This window comes from Dendrobates tinctorius, unplaced genomic scaffold (assembly GCF_039654945.1).
Source record: "Dendrobates tinctorius isolate UK_male_01 unplaced genomic scaffold, ASM3965494v1 ptg000152l, whole genome shotgun sequence".
NCBI classification, from domain to species: domain Eukaryota; kingdom Metazoa; phylum Chordata; class Amphibia; order Anura; family Dendrobatidae; genus Dendrobates; species Dendrobates tinctorius.
Window position 1 is genome coordinate 2,843,813 of NW_027361819.1, and position 21,857 is coordinate 2,865,669.

The 21,857-nt window shown below is 51.2% G+C and overlaps 2 protein-coding genes across 2 annotated transcripts in view; both read left to right on the forward strand.

Annotated features, from left to right (window-relative positions):
• The first annotated feature begins 1,666 nt into the window (after positions 1-1,666).
• LOC141050737 (uncharacterized) lies at positions 1,667-3,948 on the forward strand. The gene has a single exon (XM_073547354.1). The coding sequence runs from the start codon at positions 2,416-2,418 to the stop codon at positions 3,517-3,519; it is 1,104 nt and encodes a 367-aa protein (XP_073403455.1). The 5' UTR covers positions 1,667-2,415; the 3' UTR covers positions 3,520-3,948.
• Positions 3,949-6,806: 2,858 nt separating this feature from the next.
• Positions 6,807-21,857, forward strand: part of TLCD3B (TLC domain containing 3B) — a 36,331-nt gene continuing 21,280 nt past the window's right edge. Inside the window, exon 1 of the mRNA XM_073547393.1 lies at positions 6,807-7,338. Coding sequence (XP_073403494.1) covers positions 7,214-7,338 — 125 coding nt within the window. The 5' untranslated portion in view covers positions 6,807-7,213. The remainder of the gene's footprint in view (positions 7,339-21,857) is intronic.

Below are 21,857 nucleotides of genomic sequence, written 5' to 3' on the forward strand. Positions count from 1 at the left end.
CTCCGTCCTCCTCGCCCCGCAGCGTCTCCGTCCTCCTCGCCCCGCAGCGTCTCCGTTCTCCTCGCCCGCAGCGTTTCCATTCTTCGTGCTCTAGGGTCGGGGGCGGCTGATTTTTTCCGTGCCGGGCTGACGGTTTATTGATGCCACTTTTGTGCAGCGACGATCTTCTGATCGCCCGTTATTGCATTTTAATGCGACCAAAAAACGTAATTCTGGCGTTTTGGTTTTTTTTGCGATCGGGTTAATTCCTTTTTTTATTGATTGATCGGCCGATTCCTAATATGTGTCTGTGGGATTTTTTTTTTAAATTGTTTTATTTTGATTGAGGTGAAAGGAGGGGATGTAAAGTTTTATGTTTTTTTATTTTTAAACACTTTTTTTTTACCTTTGTCATGCTTCAGCAGCTTCCATAGGAGACGAGAAGCTCCCAGACTTGATCGGCTCCGCTACATGCTGTAGTTAGGAGGGTGGTGGGGGGGGGTCCTGTAGTTAGGAGGGTGGTGGGGGGGTGGTCCTGTAGTTAGGAGGGTGGTGGGGGTCCTGTAGTTAGGAGGGTGGTGGGGGGGGTGGTCCTGTAGTTAGGAGGGTGGCTGGGGGGGGGGTCCTGTAGTTAGGAGGGTGGTGGGGGGGGGGTCCTGTAGTTAGGAGGGTGGTGGGGGGGGGGTCCTGTAGTTAGGAGGGTGGTGGGGGGGGTGGTCCTGTAGTTAGGAGGGTGGTGGGGGTCCTGTAGTTAGGAGGGTGGTGGGGGGGGTGGTCCTGTAGTTAGGAGGGTGGCTGGGGGGGGGGTCCTGTAGTTAGGAGGGCGGCGGCGGGGGGGGGGGGTCCTGTAGTTAGGAGGGCGGCGGGGGGGGGGTCCTGTACTTAGGAGGGCGGCGGGGGGGGTCCTGTAGTTAGGAGGGTGTTGGGGGGGGTCCTGTAGTTAGGAGGGTGGTGGGGGGGGTCCTGTAGTTAGGAGGGTGGTGGGGGGGGGGTCCTGTAGTTAGGAGGGTGGCGGGGGGGTCCTGTAGTTAGGAGGGTGGTGGGGGGGGGTCCTGTAGTTAGGAGGGTGTTGGGGGGGTCCTGTAGTTAGGAGGGTGGTGGGGGGGGGTCCTGTAGTTAGGAGGGTGGTGGCGGGGGGGTCCTGTAGTTAGGAGGGTGGTGGGGGGGGTCCTGTAGTTAGGAGGGTGGCGGGGGGGTCCTGTAGTTAGGAGGGTGGCGGGGGGGTCCTGTAGTTAGGAGGGTGGTGGGGGGGGGGTCCTGTAGTTAGGAGGGTGGTGGGGGGGGGGGTCCTGTAGTTAGGAGGGTGGTGGTGGGGGGGTCCTGTAGTTAGGAGGGTGGCGGGGGGGTCCTGTAGTTAGGAGGGTGGTGGGGGGGGGGTCCTGTAGTTAGGAGGGTGGTGGGGGGGGGGTCCTGTAGTTAGGAGGGTGGTGGGGGGGGGTCCTGTAGTTAGGAGGGTGGCGGGGGGGTCCTGTAGTTAGGAGGGTGGCGGGGGGTCCTGTAGTTAGGAGGGTGGTGGGGGGGGGGTCATGTAGTTAGGAGGGTGGCGGGGGGGTCCTGTAGTTAGGAGGGTGGCGGGGGGTCCTGTAGTTAGGAGGGTGGCGGGGGGGTCCTGTAGTTAGGAGGGTGGCGGGGGGTCCTGTTGTCAGGATGTTAGGGTATGTTTACACTGGGTGTTTTTGCTGCGTTTTTTATGCTCATTTTCAGCTTCCCATTACCAGCAGCGTCTGTGAGATCTCTCTCCTGCACACATTGTTTTTTGGCATCAGGGTTTTGCGTTTTCTTGGCAGAGAGCCGGTCACCGCTTCCTGCGTTTCTCGCCCTGTGGCTGCAGTGGACGGTGAATCCGCCGCTCTCGTCACTTTCTGCCGATTCGGCTTTTTTAGCCTCCACAGAGAGACACAAGTTTGCCTGAAACACTCAGGAACAATCCGCAGCTAAACCTGCGTTTCTGCCGCCGCTTCTTTCCTGCCAAGAAACCGCCCAGTGTGAACGTCGCCTTACAGGGATGAAGACACCATGATGCCAGGAATGCGCAGTGTTTAACCCCTTCACACACTGCCTCTAGGAGAGCAGTGACGCTTTATAGCACAAGCGACCAAACGATTTGAGGGGAACGAAAGAAGTAAAAAAGGCTAAAAATTAATATAACAACCACCCCCCGTATTCAGTGTCACATTGTCCATAAAATTCCTCTCTAATATAAGAGAGTAGAATAGTAATAAAGAATGTCGTCCGGTGATCGCAGCGATCCGGAGATCAGTGCCATCCGGTCATTGTAGCCGCACTGTGACCAGTCTGTAGCTCTGGGTGCAGAACGAGCAGCAGGCACCAGAGGGCGCCATCGTCACACAGGACACCTCCCGCCACCGCTTTATATTTATTTTTTCACTCCCTTTAATAAGTTTCTGCACCCCAGAACATCACGATCTGTCAGACATGACACCTCCCCCCAGACCCGGAACAGCTGCCCCCATTACATTACTTCTGCCATTTATGGAGAGGCCGCCTCCTAATTGTGGAATAAAAAAAAAAGGACAGGGGTGCACATACTTCTCCACACCCCTCCACCTCCGCACCTCGACCCCTCCGCACCTCGACCCCTCCGCTCCCCTTCACCTCCACACCCCGACGCCTCCGCACCCCGACCCCTCCGCTCCCCTTCACTTCTGCACCCCTCCACCTCCGCACCTCGACCCCTCCGCACCTCGACCCCTCCGCACCCCTCCACCTCCACACCCCGACGCCTCCGCACCCCGACCCCTCCGCTCCCCTTCACTTCTGCACCCCTCCACCTCCGCACCTCGACCCCTCCACACCTCGACCCCTCCGCACCCCTCCACCTCCACACCCCGACGCCTCCGCACCCCGACCCCTCCGCTCCCCTCCACTTCTGCACCCCTCCACCTCCGCACCTCGACCCCTCCACACCTCGACCCCTCCGCACCCCTCCACCTCCACACCCCGACGCCTCCGCACCCCGACCCCTCCGCTCCCCTCCACTTCTGCACCCCTCCACCTCCGCACCTCGACCCCTCCACACCTCGACCCCTCCGCACCCCTCCACCTCCACACCCCGACGCCTCCGCACCCCGACCCCTCCGCACCCCTCCACTTCTGCACCCCTCCACCTCCGCACCTCGACCCCTCCGCACCCCTCCACCTCCGCACCCCTCCATCTTCGCACCCCTCCGCCTCCGCTCCTCTCCGCTTCCACACCCTGATCCCTCTACCTCTGCACTCCTCCACCACCACACCCCGACACCTCCACACCCCGACCCCTCCACCTCCGCTCCCCTCCACCTCCACACCCCAACCCCTCTGCACCCCTCCACCTCCGTCCACCTCCACACCCCTCCACCTCCGCACCCTGACCCCTGCACCTCCACACCCCGACCCCTGCACCTCCACACCCCTCCACCTCCGTACCCCAACCCCTCCACCTCTGCACCCCGACCCCTCCACTCCCAGTCTCTCAGACACCCCCCGCCACAATCTTCCGCTTCATCTTTCTTCCGATTTTGCAAATCAAAGCTTCTCTAGGCAAAAAAGAGGTTTTGCATAAATCCTCAGCCCCTCCGTATTAACTCTTTCCTTTCCCTCTTGCCAACACCTGCTGCTGTTTTCCTTTTTTTTTCTTCTTCTTTCTATAAATGGACGAATCAGGTCAAAAAGTATTTGCTTTTCCTGCAGCTCCCCCGATGGTGGTGTGGAGTATTACATGGTGACTATTGTAATCAGTGGGCCGGGTCCTCCAGAGCAATACATAGGAGTGATGGCAGGTGAGGGCGCCCCCTGTGGTTTGATGCCAAAGTCTCGAAGTGCACATTAGGTAAAGTGGGGGGTTCTGAAAATTGCCCATAAAGCAGTGAGAGCAGGAACCTGCAGCTGAGGAGCGAACAGCGGAGTAAGCAGAATCCGGAGATCGCAGCCGGCGCGGGTCCTGTATCAGCAGAAGCTGCCGATCAATGTCTGGAAAATCAATCCATAAGGAAAACTGCAGGACCCAAGGGGGAGGGGAGGACGCACCAGGCAGGGGGTCCGGAGAGCAAGGGGGAGGGCAGCATAATGTACAGTAATCCAGAAAGGATAGTGAGTGCAGCTCTGGGGTATAATACAGGATGTAACTCAGGATCAGTAACGTAATGTATGTACACAGTGACTGCACCAGCAGAATAGTGAGTGCAGCTCTTGGGTATAATACAGGATGTAACTCAGGATCAATAATGTAATGTATGTACACAGTGACTGCACCAGCAGACTAGTGAGTGCAGCTCTGGGGTATAATACAGGAGGTAACTTAGGATCAGTAATGTAATGTATGTACACAGTGACAGCACCAGCAGAATAGTGAGTGCAGCTCTGGAGTATAATACAGGATGTAACTCAGGATCAGTAATGTAATGTCTGTACACAGTGACCGCACCAGCAGAATAGTGAGTGCAGCTCTGGAGTATAATACAGGAGGTAACTCAGGATCAGTAATGTAATGTATGTACACAGTGACCGCACCAGCAGAATAGTGAGTGCAGCTCTGGAGTATAATACAGGAGGTAACTCAGGATCAGTAACGTAATGTATGTACACAGTGACTGCACCAGCAGAATAGTGAGTGCAGCTCTGGAGTATAATACAGGAGGTAACTCAGGATCAGTAATGTAATGTATGTACACAGTGACTGCACCAGCAGAATAGTGAGTGCAGCTCTGGAGTATAATACAGGAGGTAACTTAGGATCAGTAATGTAATGTATGTACACAGTGACTGCACCAGCAGGATAGTGAGTGCAGCTCTGGAGTATAATACAGGATGTAACTCAGGATCAGTAATGTCTGTACACAGTGACCGCACCAGCAGAATAGTGAGTGCAGCTCTGGAGTATAATACAGGAGGTAACTCAGGATCAGTAATGTAATGTATGTACACAGTGACCGCACCAGCAGAATAGTGAGTGCAGCTCTGGAGTATAATACAGGAGGTAACTCAGGATCAGTAACGTAATGTATGTACACAGTGACTGCACCAGCAGAATAGTGAGTGCAGCTCTGGAGTATAATACAGGAGGTAACTCAGGATCAGTAATGTAATGTATGTACACAGTGACTGCACCAGCAGAATAGTGAGTGCAGCTCTGGGGTATAATACAGGATGTAACTCAGGATCAGTAATGTAATGTATGTACACAGTGACCGCACCAGCAGAATAGTGAGTGCAGCTCTGGAGTATAATACAGGAGGTAACTCAGGATCAGTAACGTAATGTATGTACACAGTGACTGCACCAGCAGAATAGTGAGTGCAGCTCTGGGGTATAATACAGGATGTAACTCAGGATCAGTAATGTAATGTATGTACACAGTGACTGCACCAGCAGAATAGTGAGTGCAGCTCTGGAGTATAATACAGGAGGTAACTCAGGATCAGTAATGTAATGTATGTACACAATGACTGCACCAGCAGAATAGTGAGTGCAGCTCTGGGGTATAATACAGGAGGTAACTCAGGATCAGTAATGTAATGTATGTACACAGTGACCGCACCAGCAGAATAGTGAGTGCAGCTCTGGAGTATAATACAGGAGGTAACTCAGGATCAGTAACGTAATGTATGTACACAGTGACTGCACCAGCAGAATAGTGAGTGCAGCTCTGGGGTATAATACAGGATGTAACTCAGGATCAGTAATGTAATGTATGTACACAGTGACTGCACCAGCAGAATAGTGAGTGCAGCTCTGGAGTATAATACAGGAGGTAACTCAGGATCAGTAATGTAATGTATGTACACAATGACTGCACCAGCAGAATAGTGAGTGCAGCTCTGGGGTATAATACAGGATGTAACTCAGGATCAGTAATGTAATGTATGTACACAGTGACTGCACCAGCAGAATAGTGAGTGCAGCTCTGGAGTATAATACAGGAGGTAACTCAGGATCAGTAATGTAATGTATGTACACAATGACTGCACCAGCAGAATAGTGAGTGCAGCTCTGGAGTATAATACAGGATGTAACTCAGGATCAGTAATGTAATGTATGTACACAATGACTGCACCAGCAGAATAGTGAGTGCAGCTCTGGGGTATAATACAGGATGTAACTCAGGATCAGCAATGTAATGTATGTACACAGTGACTGCACCAGCAGAATAGTGAGTGCAGCTCTGGAGTATAATACAGGATGTAACTCAGGATCAGTAATGTAATGTATGTACACAGTGACTGCACCAGCAGAATAGTGAGTGCAGCTCTGGGGTATAATACAGGATGTAACTCAGGATCAGTAATGTAATGTATGTACACAGTGACTGCACCAGCAGAATAGTGAGTGCAGCTCTGGAGTATAATACAGAATGTAACTCAGGATGAGCAATGTAATGTATGTACACAGTGAGTGCAAGAGCGGAATATTGAGTGCAGCTCTGAAGTATAATACAGGATGTAACCTAGGATCAGTAATGTATGTACACAGTGACTGCACCAGCAGAATAGTGAGTGCAGCTCTGGAGTATAATACAGGATGTAACTCAGTATCAGTAATGTATGTACACAGTGGCTGCACCAGCAGAATAGTGAGTGCAGCTCTGGAGGATATTTTCCTGGTTATACAGTAATTCTTCCTCTTTCTTTTCTCTCGCAGGGAGCAGTGACCGCAGAGCTGAGTGTGAGCTCTTCAGACAAGTTCTGTCCCGCCTGCTCCCCCCGAGTTGCGGTATAGCAGTGGTCTGTCTCCTGTGTTGCTGTCTGGTGTCTCTGGCAGTGGGGGATGTAGTGGGGGCCGCTGTGACGTGAGCCCCCGGCAGCTGTCATGAGATGGGGGGCGGTGTGCTTATAATAAGGATTACACTGAAGACATGTGAACCCGGATTATGACAGCCCGGAGCAGCGTGCTGCAGACACCAAATCCATGCTGTGCCTTTAAATCCCTCCTCCTGGTGCCGTCCTCCTGTCCTTGTCACTGACAGCCCCTGTGCCTGTCTCTGGGCTGCTGGAGCGAGCGCAGCATCCACCCTCATCCCTGATCAGCAGGGTACCACTCATCCTCCATCGCCCCCTCCCCGGCCGCTCCATGCCCCCCTCCCCACTGCCTCTTTGTCTTTTCCTAGGACTCTGCCCCCTTTTGTCTGTGTGTCTGTGTGCCCCCCTCTCCGGCGTGTGTGTGTGACGGGGGTCCCCCCTGTGCGGTGTCTCTGTCTCCCCCGTCCCTGTCTCTCGTCTCCATCCTCTCCTCTGCCGCAATGGTACATGTCCTGGCCGCTGGCAGCCTCTTCTTCCCGGGTCTCTTCCTCCTCTCCAAGGCCGGACTGCGGAGGCTGAGGCTCTTCCGTGGGGAGGAATCCAACACCGTCATAGTGTCAGCCAGGTACCGGGGGGGGGCGAGGGGCGGCGGGGGGCACCGGCCGGGGCGGAGGGCTCCAGGGCAGCACTGCAGGCCGGATATACTGTATACAGAGGGAGCGCACACCTATATACAGCACCGTGCCCCGCCAATGCCCCCGCGTGCAGTGCAGCTCCACGTATGTGTGTCACCGAGATCCCCAGATACAGCGATACCTTATATACAGATGTAGCTAGTGTTACATAGGACTGCAGGTGACAGCGACTGCACCACCTGTGCTCAGGGAGTGATCACTGGTGTTACATAGGACTGCAGGTGACAGCGACTGCACCACCTGTGCTCAGGGAGTGATCACTGGTGTTACATAGGACTGCAGGTGACAGCGACTGCACCACCTGTGCGCAGGGAGTGATCACTGGTGTTACATAGGACTGCAGGTGACAGCGACTGCACCACCTGTGCTCAGGGAGTGATCACTGGTGTTACATAGGACTGCAGGTGACAGTGACTGCGCCACCTGTGCTCAGGGAGTGATCACTGGTGTTACATAGGACTGCAGGTGACAGCGACTGCACCACCTGTGCTCAGGGAGTGATCACTGGTGTTACATAGGACTGCAGGTGACAGCGACTGCACCACCTGTGCTCAGAGAGTGATCACTGGTGTTACATAGGACTGCAGGTGACAGCGACGGCACCACCTGTGCTCAGAGAGTGATCACTGGTGTTACATAGGGCTGCAGGTGACAGCGACTGCACCACCTGTGCTCAGGGAGTCATCACTGGTGTTACATAGGACTGCAGGTGACAGCGACTGCACCACCTGTGCTCAGAGAGTGATCACTGGTGTTACATAGGACTGCAGGTGACAGTGACTGCGCCACCTGTGCTCAGAGAGTGATCACTGGTGTTACATAGGACTTCAGGTGACAGCGACTGCACCACCTGTGCTCAGAGAGTGATCACTGGTGTTACATAGGACTGCAGGTGACAGTGACTGCGCCACCTGTGCTCAGAGAGTGATCACTGGTGTTACATAGGACTTCAGGTGACAGTGACTGCGCCACCTGTGCTCAGAGAGTGATCACTGGTGTTACATAGGACTTCAGGTGACAGCGACTGCACCACCTGTGCTCAGAGAGTGATCACTGGTGTTACATAGGACTGCAGGTGACAGCGACTGCACCACCTGTGCTCAGAGAGTGATCACTGGTGTTACATAGGACTGCAGGTGACAGTGACTGCGCCACCTGTGCTCAGAGAGTGATCACTGGTGTTACATAGGACTGCATGTGACAGCAACTGCACCACCTGTGCTCAGGGAGTGATCACTGATACTACATAGGACTGCAGGTGACAGCGACTGCACTACCTGTGCTCAGGGAGTGATCACTGGTGTTACATAGGACTGCAGGTGACAGCGACTGCACCACCTGTGCTCAGAGAGTGATCACTGGTGTTACATAGGACTGCAGGTGACAGCGACTGCGCCACCTGTGCTCAGAGAGTGATCACTGGTGTTACATAGGACTTCAGGTGACAGCGACTGCACCACCTGTGCTCAGAGAGTGATCACTGGTGTTACATAGGACTGCAGGTGACAGTGACTGCGCCACCTGTGCTCAGAGAGTGATCACTGGTGTTACATAGGACTTCAGGTGACAGTGACTGCGCCACCTGTGCTCAGAGAGTGATCACTGGTGTTACATAGGACTTCAGGTGACAGCGACTGCACCACCTGTGCTCAGAGAGTGATCACTGGTGTTACATAGGACTGCAGGTGACAGCGACTGCACCACCTGTGCTCAGAGAGTGATCACTGGTGTTACATAGGACTGCAGGTGACAGTGACTGCGCCACCTGTGCTCAGAGAGTGATCACTGGTGTTACATAGGACTTCAGGTGACAGCGACTGCACCACCTGTGCTCAGAGAGTGATCACTGGTGTTACATAGGACTGCAGGTGACAGCAACTGCACCACCTGTGCTCAGAGAGTGATCACTTGTGTTACATAGGACTGCAGGTAACATCTACTACATTATCTGTACTCACAGAGCTATCACTGTGCTATCTGTGGTGTTACATAGGACTGCAGGTGTCATCTACTACATTATCTGTACTCAGAGAGTTATCACTGTGTTATATGTGTTGTTACATAGTGTAGTAGATGAAACCTGCAGTCCTATCAGTACTCAGAGAGATATCACTGTGTGATCTGTGGTGTTACATAGGACTGCAGGTGACATCTACTACATTATCTGTACTCAGAGAGTTATCGCTGTGTTATCTGTGGTGTTACATAGGACTGCAGGTGACATCTACTACATTATCTGTACTCAGAGAGTTATCACTGTGTGATCTGTGGTGTTACATAGGACTGCAGGTGACATCTACTACATTATCTGTACTCAGAGAGTTATCACCGTGTTATCTGTGGTGTTACATAGGACTGCAGGTGACATCTACTACATTATCTGTACTCACAGAGCTATCACTGTGCTATCTGTGGTGTTACATAGGACTGCAGATGACATCTACTACATTATCTGTACTCAGAGATATCACTGCTATCTGTGGTGTTACATAGGACTGCAGGCGACATCTACTACATTATCTGTACTCAGTTATCACTGTGTTATATGTGTTGTTACATAGGACTGCAGGTTTCATCTACTACACTATTGGTACTCAGAGAGATATCACTTTGTGATCTGTGGTGTTACATAGGACTGCTGGTGACATCTACTACATTATCTGTACTCAGAGAGTTATCACTGGTATATAGGGGATATATATTTGTATATAGGAAGTGAACACTCCTATATAAGGGATATACATTTGTACAGTTGTGCTCAAAAGTTTACAAACCCCGGCAGAATTTTTGCTTTCTTGGCCTTTTTTTCAGAGAATATCAATGATAACTCCAAACCTTTTCCTCCACTCATAGTTAGTGGTTGGGTGAAGCCATTTATTGTCAGAGTACTGTGTTTTCTTTTTTTAAATCATAATGACAACCCAAAACATCCAAATGACCCTGATCAAAAGTTTACATACCCCATTTCTTAATACCGTGTATTGACCCCTCTAACATCAATGACAGCTTGAAGTCTTTTGTGGTAGTTGTGGATGAGGTTCTTTATTTTCTCAGATGGTAAAGCTGCCCAGTCTTCTTGGTGAAAAGCCTCCAGTTCCTGTAGATTCCTGGGCTGTCTAGCATGAACTGCGCGCTTGAGATCTCCCCAGAGTGGCTCAATGATATTGAGGTCAGGAGACTGAGATGGCCACTCCAGAACCTTCACTTTGTTCTGCTGTAGACAATGACAGGTAGACGTGGCCTTGTGTTTTGGATCGTTGTCATGTTGGAGCATCCACGTACGTCCCATGCGCAGCTTCCGGGCTGATGATTACAAAGTTGCCTCCAGTATTTGCTGATAAAATACAGCATTCATCTTTCCTTCAACTTTGACCAAGTTTCCTGTGCCTTTGTAGCTCACACATCCCCAAAACATCAGCGATCCGCCTCCATGCTTTACAGTAGGAATGGTGTTCCTTTTATCATAGGCCTTGTTGACCTCTCTCCAAATTTAACGTTTATGGTTGTGGCCAAAAAGTTCAATTTTGGTCTCATCACTCTGAATTACTTTGTTCCAGAATTTTTGAGGCTTGTCCCTGTGCTGTTTTGTGTATTGCAGCTGAGATACTTTGTGGCGTTTGCTCAGTAATGGCTTTCTTCTGGTGACTCGACCATGCAGCCCACTTTTCTTCAAGTGCCTCCTTATTGTGCATCTTGAAACAGCCACACCGCTAGTTTTCGGAGAGTCCAGTATTTCAGCTGATGTTATTTGTGGGTTTTTCTTTGCATCCAGAACAGTTTTCCTGGCAGTTGTGGATGACATTTTTGTTGGTCTACCTGACCGTGGTTTTGTTTTTACAGAGCCCCTGATTTTCCATTTGTTAATCACAGTTTGAACACTGTTGACTGGCATTATCAATTCCTTGGATATCTTTTTGTATCCCTTTCCTGTTTTATACAGTTCAGCTACCTTTTCCCGTAGATCCGTTGACAATTCTTTTGCTTTCCCCATGACTCACAATCCAGAAATGTCAGTGGCTGGATGAAAGATGCAAGAGTCTGTCTGGATCCCAGAAACTCACTCAGCTTTTATGCACACACACTGATTACAAGCAAACAGGTCACAGGTGAGGATGTTACCTTTAGTAGACAGTCAAACCCATTTGTATCAACTTCTGTGCATGTTATTAGGCCAAAATCACCAGGGTATGTAGACTTTTGATCAGGGCCATTTGGATGTTTTGGGTTATCATTTTGATTTAAAAAGAGAAAACACAGTAGTCTGACAATAAATGGCGTCACCCAACCACTAACCATGAGTGGGGAAGAAGGTTTTGAGTTATCATTCATGTTCTCTGAAAAAAGGCCAAGAAAGAAAAAATTCTGCCGGGGTGTGTAAACTTTTGAGCACAACTGTAATATATATGAGGTATCCACTGGTATACAGCCACCCATAGCAGAGGCCAACTCCACCTCCCTGATGTCTGTGTCCATCCAGAGTCGTCTCATCTCATCAGACCATAAAACCTGGGAACAATCTGTATTGGATATTTCTTCGCCCAGTTCTGATGGTTTGCTTCTGTCTTTTGCTCAGTGGTGGTCGGGCTCGGCCTCCTCTCCTCTCAGGATTGGTCTCTTTTTTGACCATTTTCCCTGAGGACAAAGAGCTGCTGATGATTCTGCACATAGAGATTAATGGGGAGATGTCTGGGGGCCACAAGTGCAGAGGCCAGACTCCCAGCAGTCAGTATCACACAGGAGAGGATTAGATACACGGCTCAGCAGTCAGTATCACACAGGAGAGGATTAGATACACGGCTCAGCAGTCAGTATCACACAGGATAGGATTAGATACATAGCTCAGCAGTCAGTATCACACAGGATAGGATTAGATACACAGCTCAGCAGTCAGTATCACACAGGATAGGATTAGATACACGGCTCAGCAGTCAGTATCACACAGGATAGGATTAGATACACAGCTCAGCAGTCAGTATCACACAGGATAGGATTAGATACACAGCTCAGCAGTCAGTATCACAGGATAGGATTAGATACACAGCTCAGCAGACAGTATCACACAGGATAGGATTAGATACACGGCTCAGCAGACAGTATCACACAGGATAGGATTAGATACATGGCTCAGCAGTCAATATAACACAGGACAGGATTAGATACACGGCTCAGCAGTCAGTATCACACAGGATAGTATTAGATACACGGCTCAGCAGTCAGTATCACACAGGAGAGGATTAGATACATGGCTCAGCAGACAGTATCACACAGGATAGGATTAGATACACGGCTCAGCAGTCAGTATCACACAGGATAGGACTAGATACACGGCTCAGCAGTCAGTATCACACAGGAGAGGATTAGATACATGGCTCAGCAGACAGTATCACACAGGATAGGATTAGATACACGGCTCAGCAGTCAATATCACACAGGACAGGATTAGATACACGGCTCAGCAGACAGTATCACACAGGATAGGATTAGATACACGGCTCAGCAGTCAGTATCACACAGGAGAGGATTAGATACATGGCTCAGCAGTCAGTATCACACAGGATAGGACTAGATACATGGCTCAGCAGTCAGTATCACACAGGAGAGGATTAGATACACGGCTCAGCAGTCAGTATCACACAGGAGAGGATTAGATACACGGCTCAGCAGACAGTATCACACAGGATAGGATTAGATACACAGCTCAGCAGTAAGTATCACACAGGATATGATTAGATACACAGCTCAGGAGTCAGTATCACACAGGAGAGGATTAGATACACGGCTCAGCAGTAAGTATCACACAGGATATGATTAGATACACGGCTCAGCAGTCAGTATCACACAGGAGAGGATTAGATACACGGCTCAGCAGTAAGTATCACACAGGATATGATTAGATACACGGCTCAGGAGTCAGTATCACACAGGAGAGGATTAGATACACGGCTCAGCAGTCAGTATCACACAGGAGAGGATTAGATACACAGCTCAGCAGTAAGTATCACACAGGAGAGGATTAGATACACAGCTCAGCAGTAAGTATCACACAGGATATGATTAGATACACGGCTCAGGAGTCAGTGTCACACAGGAGAGGATTAGATACACGGCTCAGCAGTCAGTATCACACAGGATAGGATTAGGTACACGGCTCTGCAGTCAGTATCACACAGGATAGGATTAGATACACGGCTCAGCAGTCAATGTCACACAGGAGAGGATTAGATACACGGCTCAGCAGACAGTATCACACAGTATAGGATTAGATACACAGCTGAGCAGTCAGTATCACACAGGATAGGATTAGATACACGGCTCAGCAGTCAGTATCACACAGGATAGGATTAGATACACGGCTCAGCAGTCAGTGTCACACAGGAGAGGATTAGATACACTGCTCAGCAGTCGGTATCACACAGGAGAGGATTAGATACACGGCTCAGCAGTCGGTATCACACAGGATAGGACTAGATACACGGCTCAGCAGTCTGTCACACAGGAGAGGATTAGATACACGGCTCAGCAGTCGGTATCACACAGGAGAGGATTAGTTACACGGCTCGGCAGTCAGTATCACACAGGATAGGACTAGATACACGGCTCAGCAGTCAGTGTCACACAGGAGAGGATTAGATACACGGCTCAGCAGTAAGTATCACACAGGATATGATTAGATACACGGCTCAGCAGTCAGTATCACACAGGAGAGGATTAGATGCACGGCTCAGCAGTCAGTATCACACAGCATAAGATTAGATACACGACTCAGCAGTCAGTAACACACAGGATAGGATTAGATACACGGCTCAGCAGACAGTATCACACAGCATAGGATTAGATACACGGCTCAGCAGTCAGTATCACAGGATAGGATTAGATACACGGCTCAGCAGTCAGTATCACACAGGATAGGATTAGATACATGGCTCAGAAGTCAGTAACACAGGATAGGATTAGATACACGGCTCAGCAGTCAGTATCACACAGGATAGGATTAGATACACGGCTGAGCAGTCAGTATCACACAGGAGAGGATTAGATACACGGCTCAGCAGTCAGTATCACACAGGAGAGGATTAGATACACGGCTCAGCAGTCAGTATCACACAGGAGAGGATTAGATACACGGCTCAGCAGTCAGTATCACACAGGAGAGGATTAGATACACGGCTCAGCAGTCAGTATCACACAGGATAGGATTAGATACACGGCTGAGAAGTCAGTATCACACAGGAGAGGATTAGATACACGGCTCAGCAGTCAGTATCACACAGGAGAGGTTTAGATACACGGCTCAGCAGTCAGTATCACACAGGAGAGGTTTAGATACACGGCTCAGCAGTCAGTATCACACAGGATAGGATTAGATACACGGCTCAGCAGTCAGTATCACACAGGAGTGGATTAGATACACGGCTCAGCAGTCAGTATCACACAGGAGAGGATTAGATACACGGCCCGGATTAGCTGCAGTATTCTGCCTCCTGCCCCGGCCGCTCACTATATATTTAGCTCGGTCAGGGAAGGTATTATGGGAATTCGGATCTTGTAGATTCGTCGCCTCTGACCTTTGTGGTGAATGCTAGAACTGCAGTTACTGGAGCCGAGGGCCGGCGTTCACAGCACTACAACCCCCATCATGCACAGCATACTGCCCCGATCCTCGGCTGCCTGCGCTACAGTGACTGAGTGTATACGAGTATACAGTGCGGAGTTATACAGGTTATAGCTGAATACAGGGTCATAGGAAACACTCCAAGTCCCATAATGCAACACAGCGGAGAAAGAACCAGGAGAGAAGGGAGGGCCTTGAAAAAGTTTTCACACCCTGCAAACGTTTCCCCAGTTATTCATGTTACAACCACAAACTTGCTTGTATTTTATTGGGATTTTCTGTGACACAACACTAAGTACAATTATTTGTGACGTGTAAAGGAAATGATAGAGATTTTCCAAGTATTTACAAAATATAAATCTGATAATTGTTCTGTGCATTAATATTCAGCCCACTGTTGCCCGATTCCCCTAAATAACCTACTGCGTGACCGATCGCCCTCAAAGTCACATAATTAGTACATTGCGTCCACCTGGGTGTGATGTTTTTTCTCAGTATAACTACAGCTGTTCTGTGAAGGCCTCGGAGGTAGGTGTGAGAATATTAGGAATCATACAGTATCATGGAAACCAAGGAGCCCACCAGACAAGTCAAGGATAAAGGTGTGGAGAAGAAGGACGCAGGATTAGGTTATAAAAAATAGCCCAAGCTGTGAACATCTCACGGAGCATCAATCCATCATCCAAAATGGAAGGAGTATGGCAACTGCAAACCTCACAAGACATGGCCGTCCACCTAAGCGGACATCCCAAGCAAGGAGAGCACTAATTAGAGAAGCAGCTGAGAGGCTCATGGTCACTGGAGGAGCTGCAGAAATCAAAAACTAAATGGGAGACTCTGTCCACAGGAGAACTATTAGTCATATATTCCACAAATCTTGCCTTTATGGAAGAGTGGCAAGAAGAAATCACATGTAGGGGACACAGCAAGCATGTGGAAGAAGGTGCTCCGGTCAGATGAGACCAAAGTGTTGCAGAAAACTAACACAGCACATCATTCTGAAAACGCCATGCCCACTGTCACACATGGTGGAAACATAATGCTGTGGGGAGGCTTTTCCTCAGCAGGGGCAGGGAAGCTGGTCAAAGGTGATGGGAAAATGGATGGACCTAAACTCAGTGCAATCCTGGAGGAAAACCTGTTAGAAGCTGCAGGAGGCCTGAAACTGGGACGTAGTTTACCCTCCCGCAGGACAACGACCCTAACCATCCTGCCAGAGCTACAATGGAGGGTTTAGATCAGAGCATATTCCTGTGTGTGAACGGCGCAGTCACCGTCCAGACCCAAATCCCAGAGAATCTGTGACAACACGTGAAAATTACTGATCACAGACGTATCCATCCAGTCTCACTGAGCGAGAGTGAGGGAGCAAAATGTCAGCTCTAGATGTGCAAAGCTGGAGAGACAGGCCCCAAAAGAGTGCAGAGAAAGGTGGAGAGACAGACCCCAAAAGACTGCAGGGAAAGGTGAGGAGACAGACCCCAAAAGACTGCAGAGAAAGGTGGAGAGACAGAGCCCAAAAGACTGCAGACAAAGGAGGGAGAGACAGAGCCCAAAAGACAGCATGTTAGTGTGGGTGGTCAGGAGCCGGAATCTCCAGGAGTGGATCCTCTGGACCGTGGCACTGAGGGGCCCCGGGCGAGCTGCCAGGTGGAACCGACCCCTATACAGAGACCGTTAGGAGCAGGCCCAGGGGTTCGAGTACCCCGGTAGCCGGTACCAAGAGGGGCAGCTCAGGATGGACTGGAATAGGACTGTGGGACTGAAGTGTAGATGACAGGACAGAGCTGGAACACAGGAGACAGGAATAGAGTAAGACAGTAGACTGGAATGTGGAGGGATGGCTGGAGCAGGAACACAGGAGACAGGATTAGAGGAGGACGGAAGGACTGGAGCAGGATGGAACAGGAACACCGGAGGCAGAACTGGAGTAGGATGGCAGGACTGGAGCAGGACTGAGAATACTGCAGGGAACACGGAAGACAGGCTGCAGGAAACACCGAGGATGGCACCGAGAGGCTGCAGAGAGCAGGAGGAAGCAGGGCCCAGTGTGAAAGGTAACACAACGATCAGGCGCCTCCCTCAGGGGTAGGCAACCTGATATGGCCCCGTCTGGTCTGCCATTAGTCCGAAGGTGCTTCCGGGTCAGGGCACAGCCGGAGCACAAGAAGCAGAAGGGAGGCGCGGTCTATGGCGCATTGCATGCAGAGATGGCGTCGGCCGCGAGCCTGTCAGAGGTGACCGCCGTCGGGTGGCGAGAGGCGGAGGCCGGGTGAATATGCAGAGACGGCGTGAGAGCGGAGTCCGGGTGAGTATGATGGAGCGGTGTAACAGTACCCCCTCCCCTAAGCCGCCCTCCCCGGAGATTAGCAAGAAATCTCTTGAGGATATGGGGAGCATTGATATTCTCCCGAGGTTCCCAGGATCTCTACTCAGGACCAAAGCCCTTCCAATCAACAAGAAAGAATGTCCTACCTCTAACCCTCTTCATAGCGAGAATGTCCTGCACTTCAAAGACATCATCGGCAGCCACCGGCTGAGGACCAGGATCAGGCAAGGAATGGAAGCGATTCAGCATCACAGGTTTCAGGAGAGAGACGTGAAAGGTGTTCGGGACCCGGAGCGAAGCAGGCAACCTCAATTTATAGGTGACCTCGTTGATACATCCAAGAATCTGAAACGGACAGATGTAGTGTGGTCCCAACTTGTAGGAGGGCAGTTTCAACCAGATGAATTTGGAGGAGAGCCAGACTTTGTCCCCGACACGATACGGTGGATGATCCAATCTCCTTTTGTCTGCATAATTCTTCATCTGATCAGCGGACCTCTTGAGTGACGTATTGGTCTCGGCCCAAATCTTGGAGAATTCAGAGGACAAGGCGTTGGCCGTGGGTACCTCGGAGGTAGGGGTTATCGGAAGGGGAACACCTGCCAAAGACAATAAAGAACGGAGACTTGGCCGAGGACTCGCCAGCATGGTTGTTATAAGCGAACTCTGCCCAGGGGAGTAAGTCGACCCAATTGTTCTGGTGGGCGTTAGAGAAATGACGTAGGTACCCAGTCAACGTCTGGTTGGTACGCTCTACCTGTCCGTTGGACTGTGGATGGTAGGCCGAGGAGAAGTCGAGGGAAACGTTCATGAGCTTACAAAGTGATCGCCAGAACTTGGAGGTAAACTGAACCCCTCAATCAGACACGATGCGTTGAGGTAGTCCATGGAGTCTGAAGATTTGGTGAATGAAAAATTTAGCCAGCTTCGGCGCCGAGGGAAGACCGGGCAGAGGGACGAAGTGAGCCATCTTGGAAAAACGATCCACCATCACCAAAATGACTGTGCAGCCCGAAGAGCAGGGTAGGTCAGTGATGAAATCCATGGCGATGTTTTCCCAAGAGACCGCAGGGACGGGCAACGGAAGCAACAAGCCGGACGGAGGTCTTCGTGGCACTTTGTTTTTAGCACAGGATGGACAAGAAGCCACAAAGTCGAGTACATCTTGGCGAAGCGTGGGCCACCAGTAGTGACGCGTGATAAGGTCAAGGGTCTTCTTAGTTCCGGCATGGCCAGCCAGTGTGGATGAGTGCCCCATAGGAGCACTTTTTGCTTGAGGTTCTCAGGCATAAGCGTCTTGCCTGGAGGAGGAGCAAGCCAGTTCACTGGAGCCACTGTGATGATCCTAGTGGGATCGATGATATGCGAAGGTTCCTCCGTGGTTTCGTGTGGCTGGAAGACCCTGAACAGGGTGTCGGCTTTGGTATTCTTGTTGCCAGGACGGAAGCAGAGCTCGAAGTCAAATCGGGCGAAAAATAAGGACCATCTGGCCTGACGAGGTTTGAGTCTCTGGGCAGACCGGAGATGGACCACAAGAATCTGGCCTGAGAAGATGACAAAGAGATGGACAGCTCCCTCCAGGAGGTGACGCCATTCCTCCAGGGCCAACTTGATGGCCAGGAGTTCCCGGTCGCCGATCGAGTAGTTACACTCGGATGGAGAAAAGGCCTTCGAGAAGAAGCTACAAGAGTGCAGGCGACCGGAGGCGGATCTCTGGGACAATACAGCCCCGGCACCTGTCGAGGAAGCGTCCACCTTCGGTACAAAAGGTCGATTGCTCTCAGGGCGATGCAGGACCGGAGCCGTGGAGAAAGCCTGTTTTAGGGTCAGAAAGGCCTCTTCCCCCTCAGGAATCCAATCTTTGGGGATAGTCCCTTTATGGGTGAGAGCAGAAATAGGTCTTGTGATCGCGGAGAAGTGGGAGACAAATTGCCGGTAATAATTGGCAAATCTGAGAAAGCGTTGAATTGCCCTTACTCCGACGGGGAGAGGCCATTTGAGAATGGCAGACTTCTCGGGATCCATCCTTAGTCCAGCGTCAGAGATAATGTATCCCAGAAACGGCAGAGAGGTCTGTTCGAAGAGACATTTCTCCATCATGGCATACAGGCGGTTCTCCCGAAGACGCTGTAGCACCAGGCAGACACTCTTTCTATGGGACGAGAGATCCGGCGAGAAGACGAGGATGTCGTCTAAGTACACGACCACACAAGAGTACAAGAGATCCCGGAAGATCACATTGAAGAACTCTTGAAACACCGCAGGAGCATTGCAGAGACCAAAGGGCATGATCAGGTACTCGTAATGGCCGTCTCGAGTGTTGAAAGTGGTCTTCCACTCGTCACCTGCACGGATACGGACCAGATTATAGGCTCCGCTGAGGTCCAGCTTGGAGAAGACCCGAGCCCCTCTGAGACGGTCACACAGCTCTGGAATGAGTGAAAGAGGGTACCTGTTCTTGATGGTAATCTCATTCAAGCCCCTATAGTCAATGCACGGCCGTAGAGTTCCATCCTTCTTTTTGACGAAGAAGAACCCGGCTCCCTCGGGCGAAAAGGATTTCCGTATAAAACCTTTTGGCGAGGTTCTCTCGGACGCACTCGGACATGGAGGTAGTCTCTCCGGGAGACAGGGGGTAGATTCTGCCCCTTGGAGGGGTTGAACCGGGAACAAGTTCAATTGGGTAGTCAATCAGCCGGTGTGGAGGAGGACCTCCGCTTCCTTCTTATCAAAAACATCGGCGTAGGAGCTGTAGGCTGGAGGAAGACCCGGAAGGTCTGGAGGTGACCGAGGAGCTGCTGCCAGGCGGACAGGAGTCAGACAGCGAGCTTGGCACTGGTTCCCCCAGCAGAGTATCTCCCCAGAAGACCAGTCGAGAACAGGCTGATGAGTCCTTAACCATGGAAGACCGAGTAGAATGGCGTGAGAGAGCTTAGGCAAAACGTAAAAGGCTATCTTCTCTCGGTGTAAGGCTCCGACTTGCAACTCCACTTCTTCAGTGACCAAGGTGACGGTCACCTGTAACGGTTTGCCATCCACTGCGGCAATCTGGATAGGGTTAGATAGAGTTACCACGGGAATTTGGTATTTGTCCACCTCTTCAGGTCGAATGAAGTTACCTTCCGAGCCCAAATCCACGTAGGCAACCTCGGACCCACGTCTCTCCCCTGGAACAAAAAGCACAGAAATCGTAAGAGGTTGAGAGGGAACATCATCACATAGGGAGGCCTCTCTTACCTGACCTAGGTGGAGAAGTTTGCCTGTCTCTTAGGACAGGTGCGGACATAGTGTGACGAATCACCGCAACAGAGGCACAGACCTTGTGCCCGCCTCTCTCTCTGATGCAACTCGGCCAACTTTAGGCGATCTATCTGCATGGATTCGACCGAGGAGGGAGAAGAGGACCCGGCCGAACGGGGACTGGCAGAACGGGTGAAAAGAGGAACTGGCCTGGTGGACCTCCTGTCTCTCGCTGACTCCCGAGCGCGCTCCTGGAAGCGTAGGTCTATGCGGGTAGCCAGCGAGATAAGGTCCTCTAAGGTGGATGGGGTATCTCAACCTGCGAGTTCATCTTTTATTCTGCCTGAAAGATCTTTTATTCTGCCTGAAAGATCGCACCAGAATGCCCCTACCAAAGCCGCGTTATTCCAGCCGAGCTTGGAGGAGATAGTGCGAAAGCGAATAGCGTACTGTGAGAGAACCCTGATGTAAGTTAAAGAGTGACTCAGTGAGAGAGGCTAAACGACCCGGCTCATCGAAGACCCTGCGAAAAGTAAAAACCGGGAGACTCGAGACTACAGGGTCATCACATTCCCAGAGGGGATTCAACCAAGACAGGGCCTCCCCTTCCAGATGGGACATGATGAAGGCCACCTTGGCCCCGTCAGAGGGATATTGCTGCGGTAACCATTCAAAGTGGAGGCTACACTGATTTAAAAACCCCATACAGAGCTTGGGATCCCTGGTGAAGCGAGGCGGGGCGTCGGAAGAGCTGTAGACGCGGAATGAGGAGTCGGGGCTGAGGTGGCAGCCTGGAGGGCCGACAAGCGACTGTCAAAGGAGGCCATGTAAGACAAAATGTGGGCTTGAGTATCTTATTGCTGACCCAGCTCCTGTTGGAGACTGGCCAGCTGAGTGGCATTTCCAGGATCGGCCACCTGCAAGGCCGACAAACGGGTGTCCATAGACTTCATGACCGACATAATGCATCCCTGATTCTCCCGCACGAAGAGCAACTCTTTCTGAGTAGCAGCGGTAGTACCGGCGGAGTCCATGGCCTGATCGTACTGTTAGCGTGGGTGGTCAGGAGCCGGAATCTCCAGGAGTGGATCCTCTGGACCGTGGCACCGAGGGGCCCCGGGCGAGCTGCCAGGTGGAACCGACCCCTATACAGAGACCGTTAGGAGCAGGCCCAGGGGTTCGAGTACCCCGGTAGCCGGTAAGGAGAGGGGCAGCTCAGGATGGACTGGAATAGGACTGTGGGACTTAAGTGTAGATGACAGGACAGA

Coding starts and splice junctions, on each gene's coding strand:
- LOC141050737 (XM_073547354.1), top strand. CDS start 2,416: ATGACACCTCCCCCCAGACCCGGAACAGCTGCCCCCATTACATTACTT.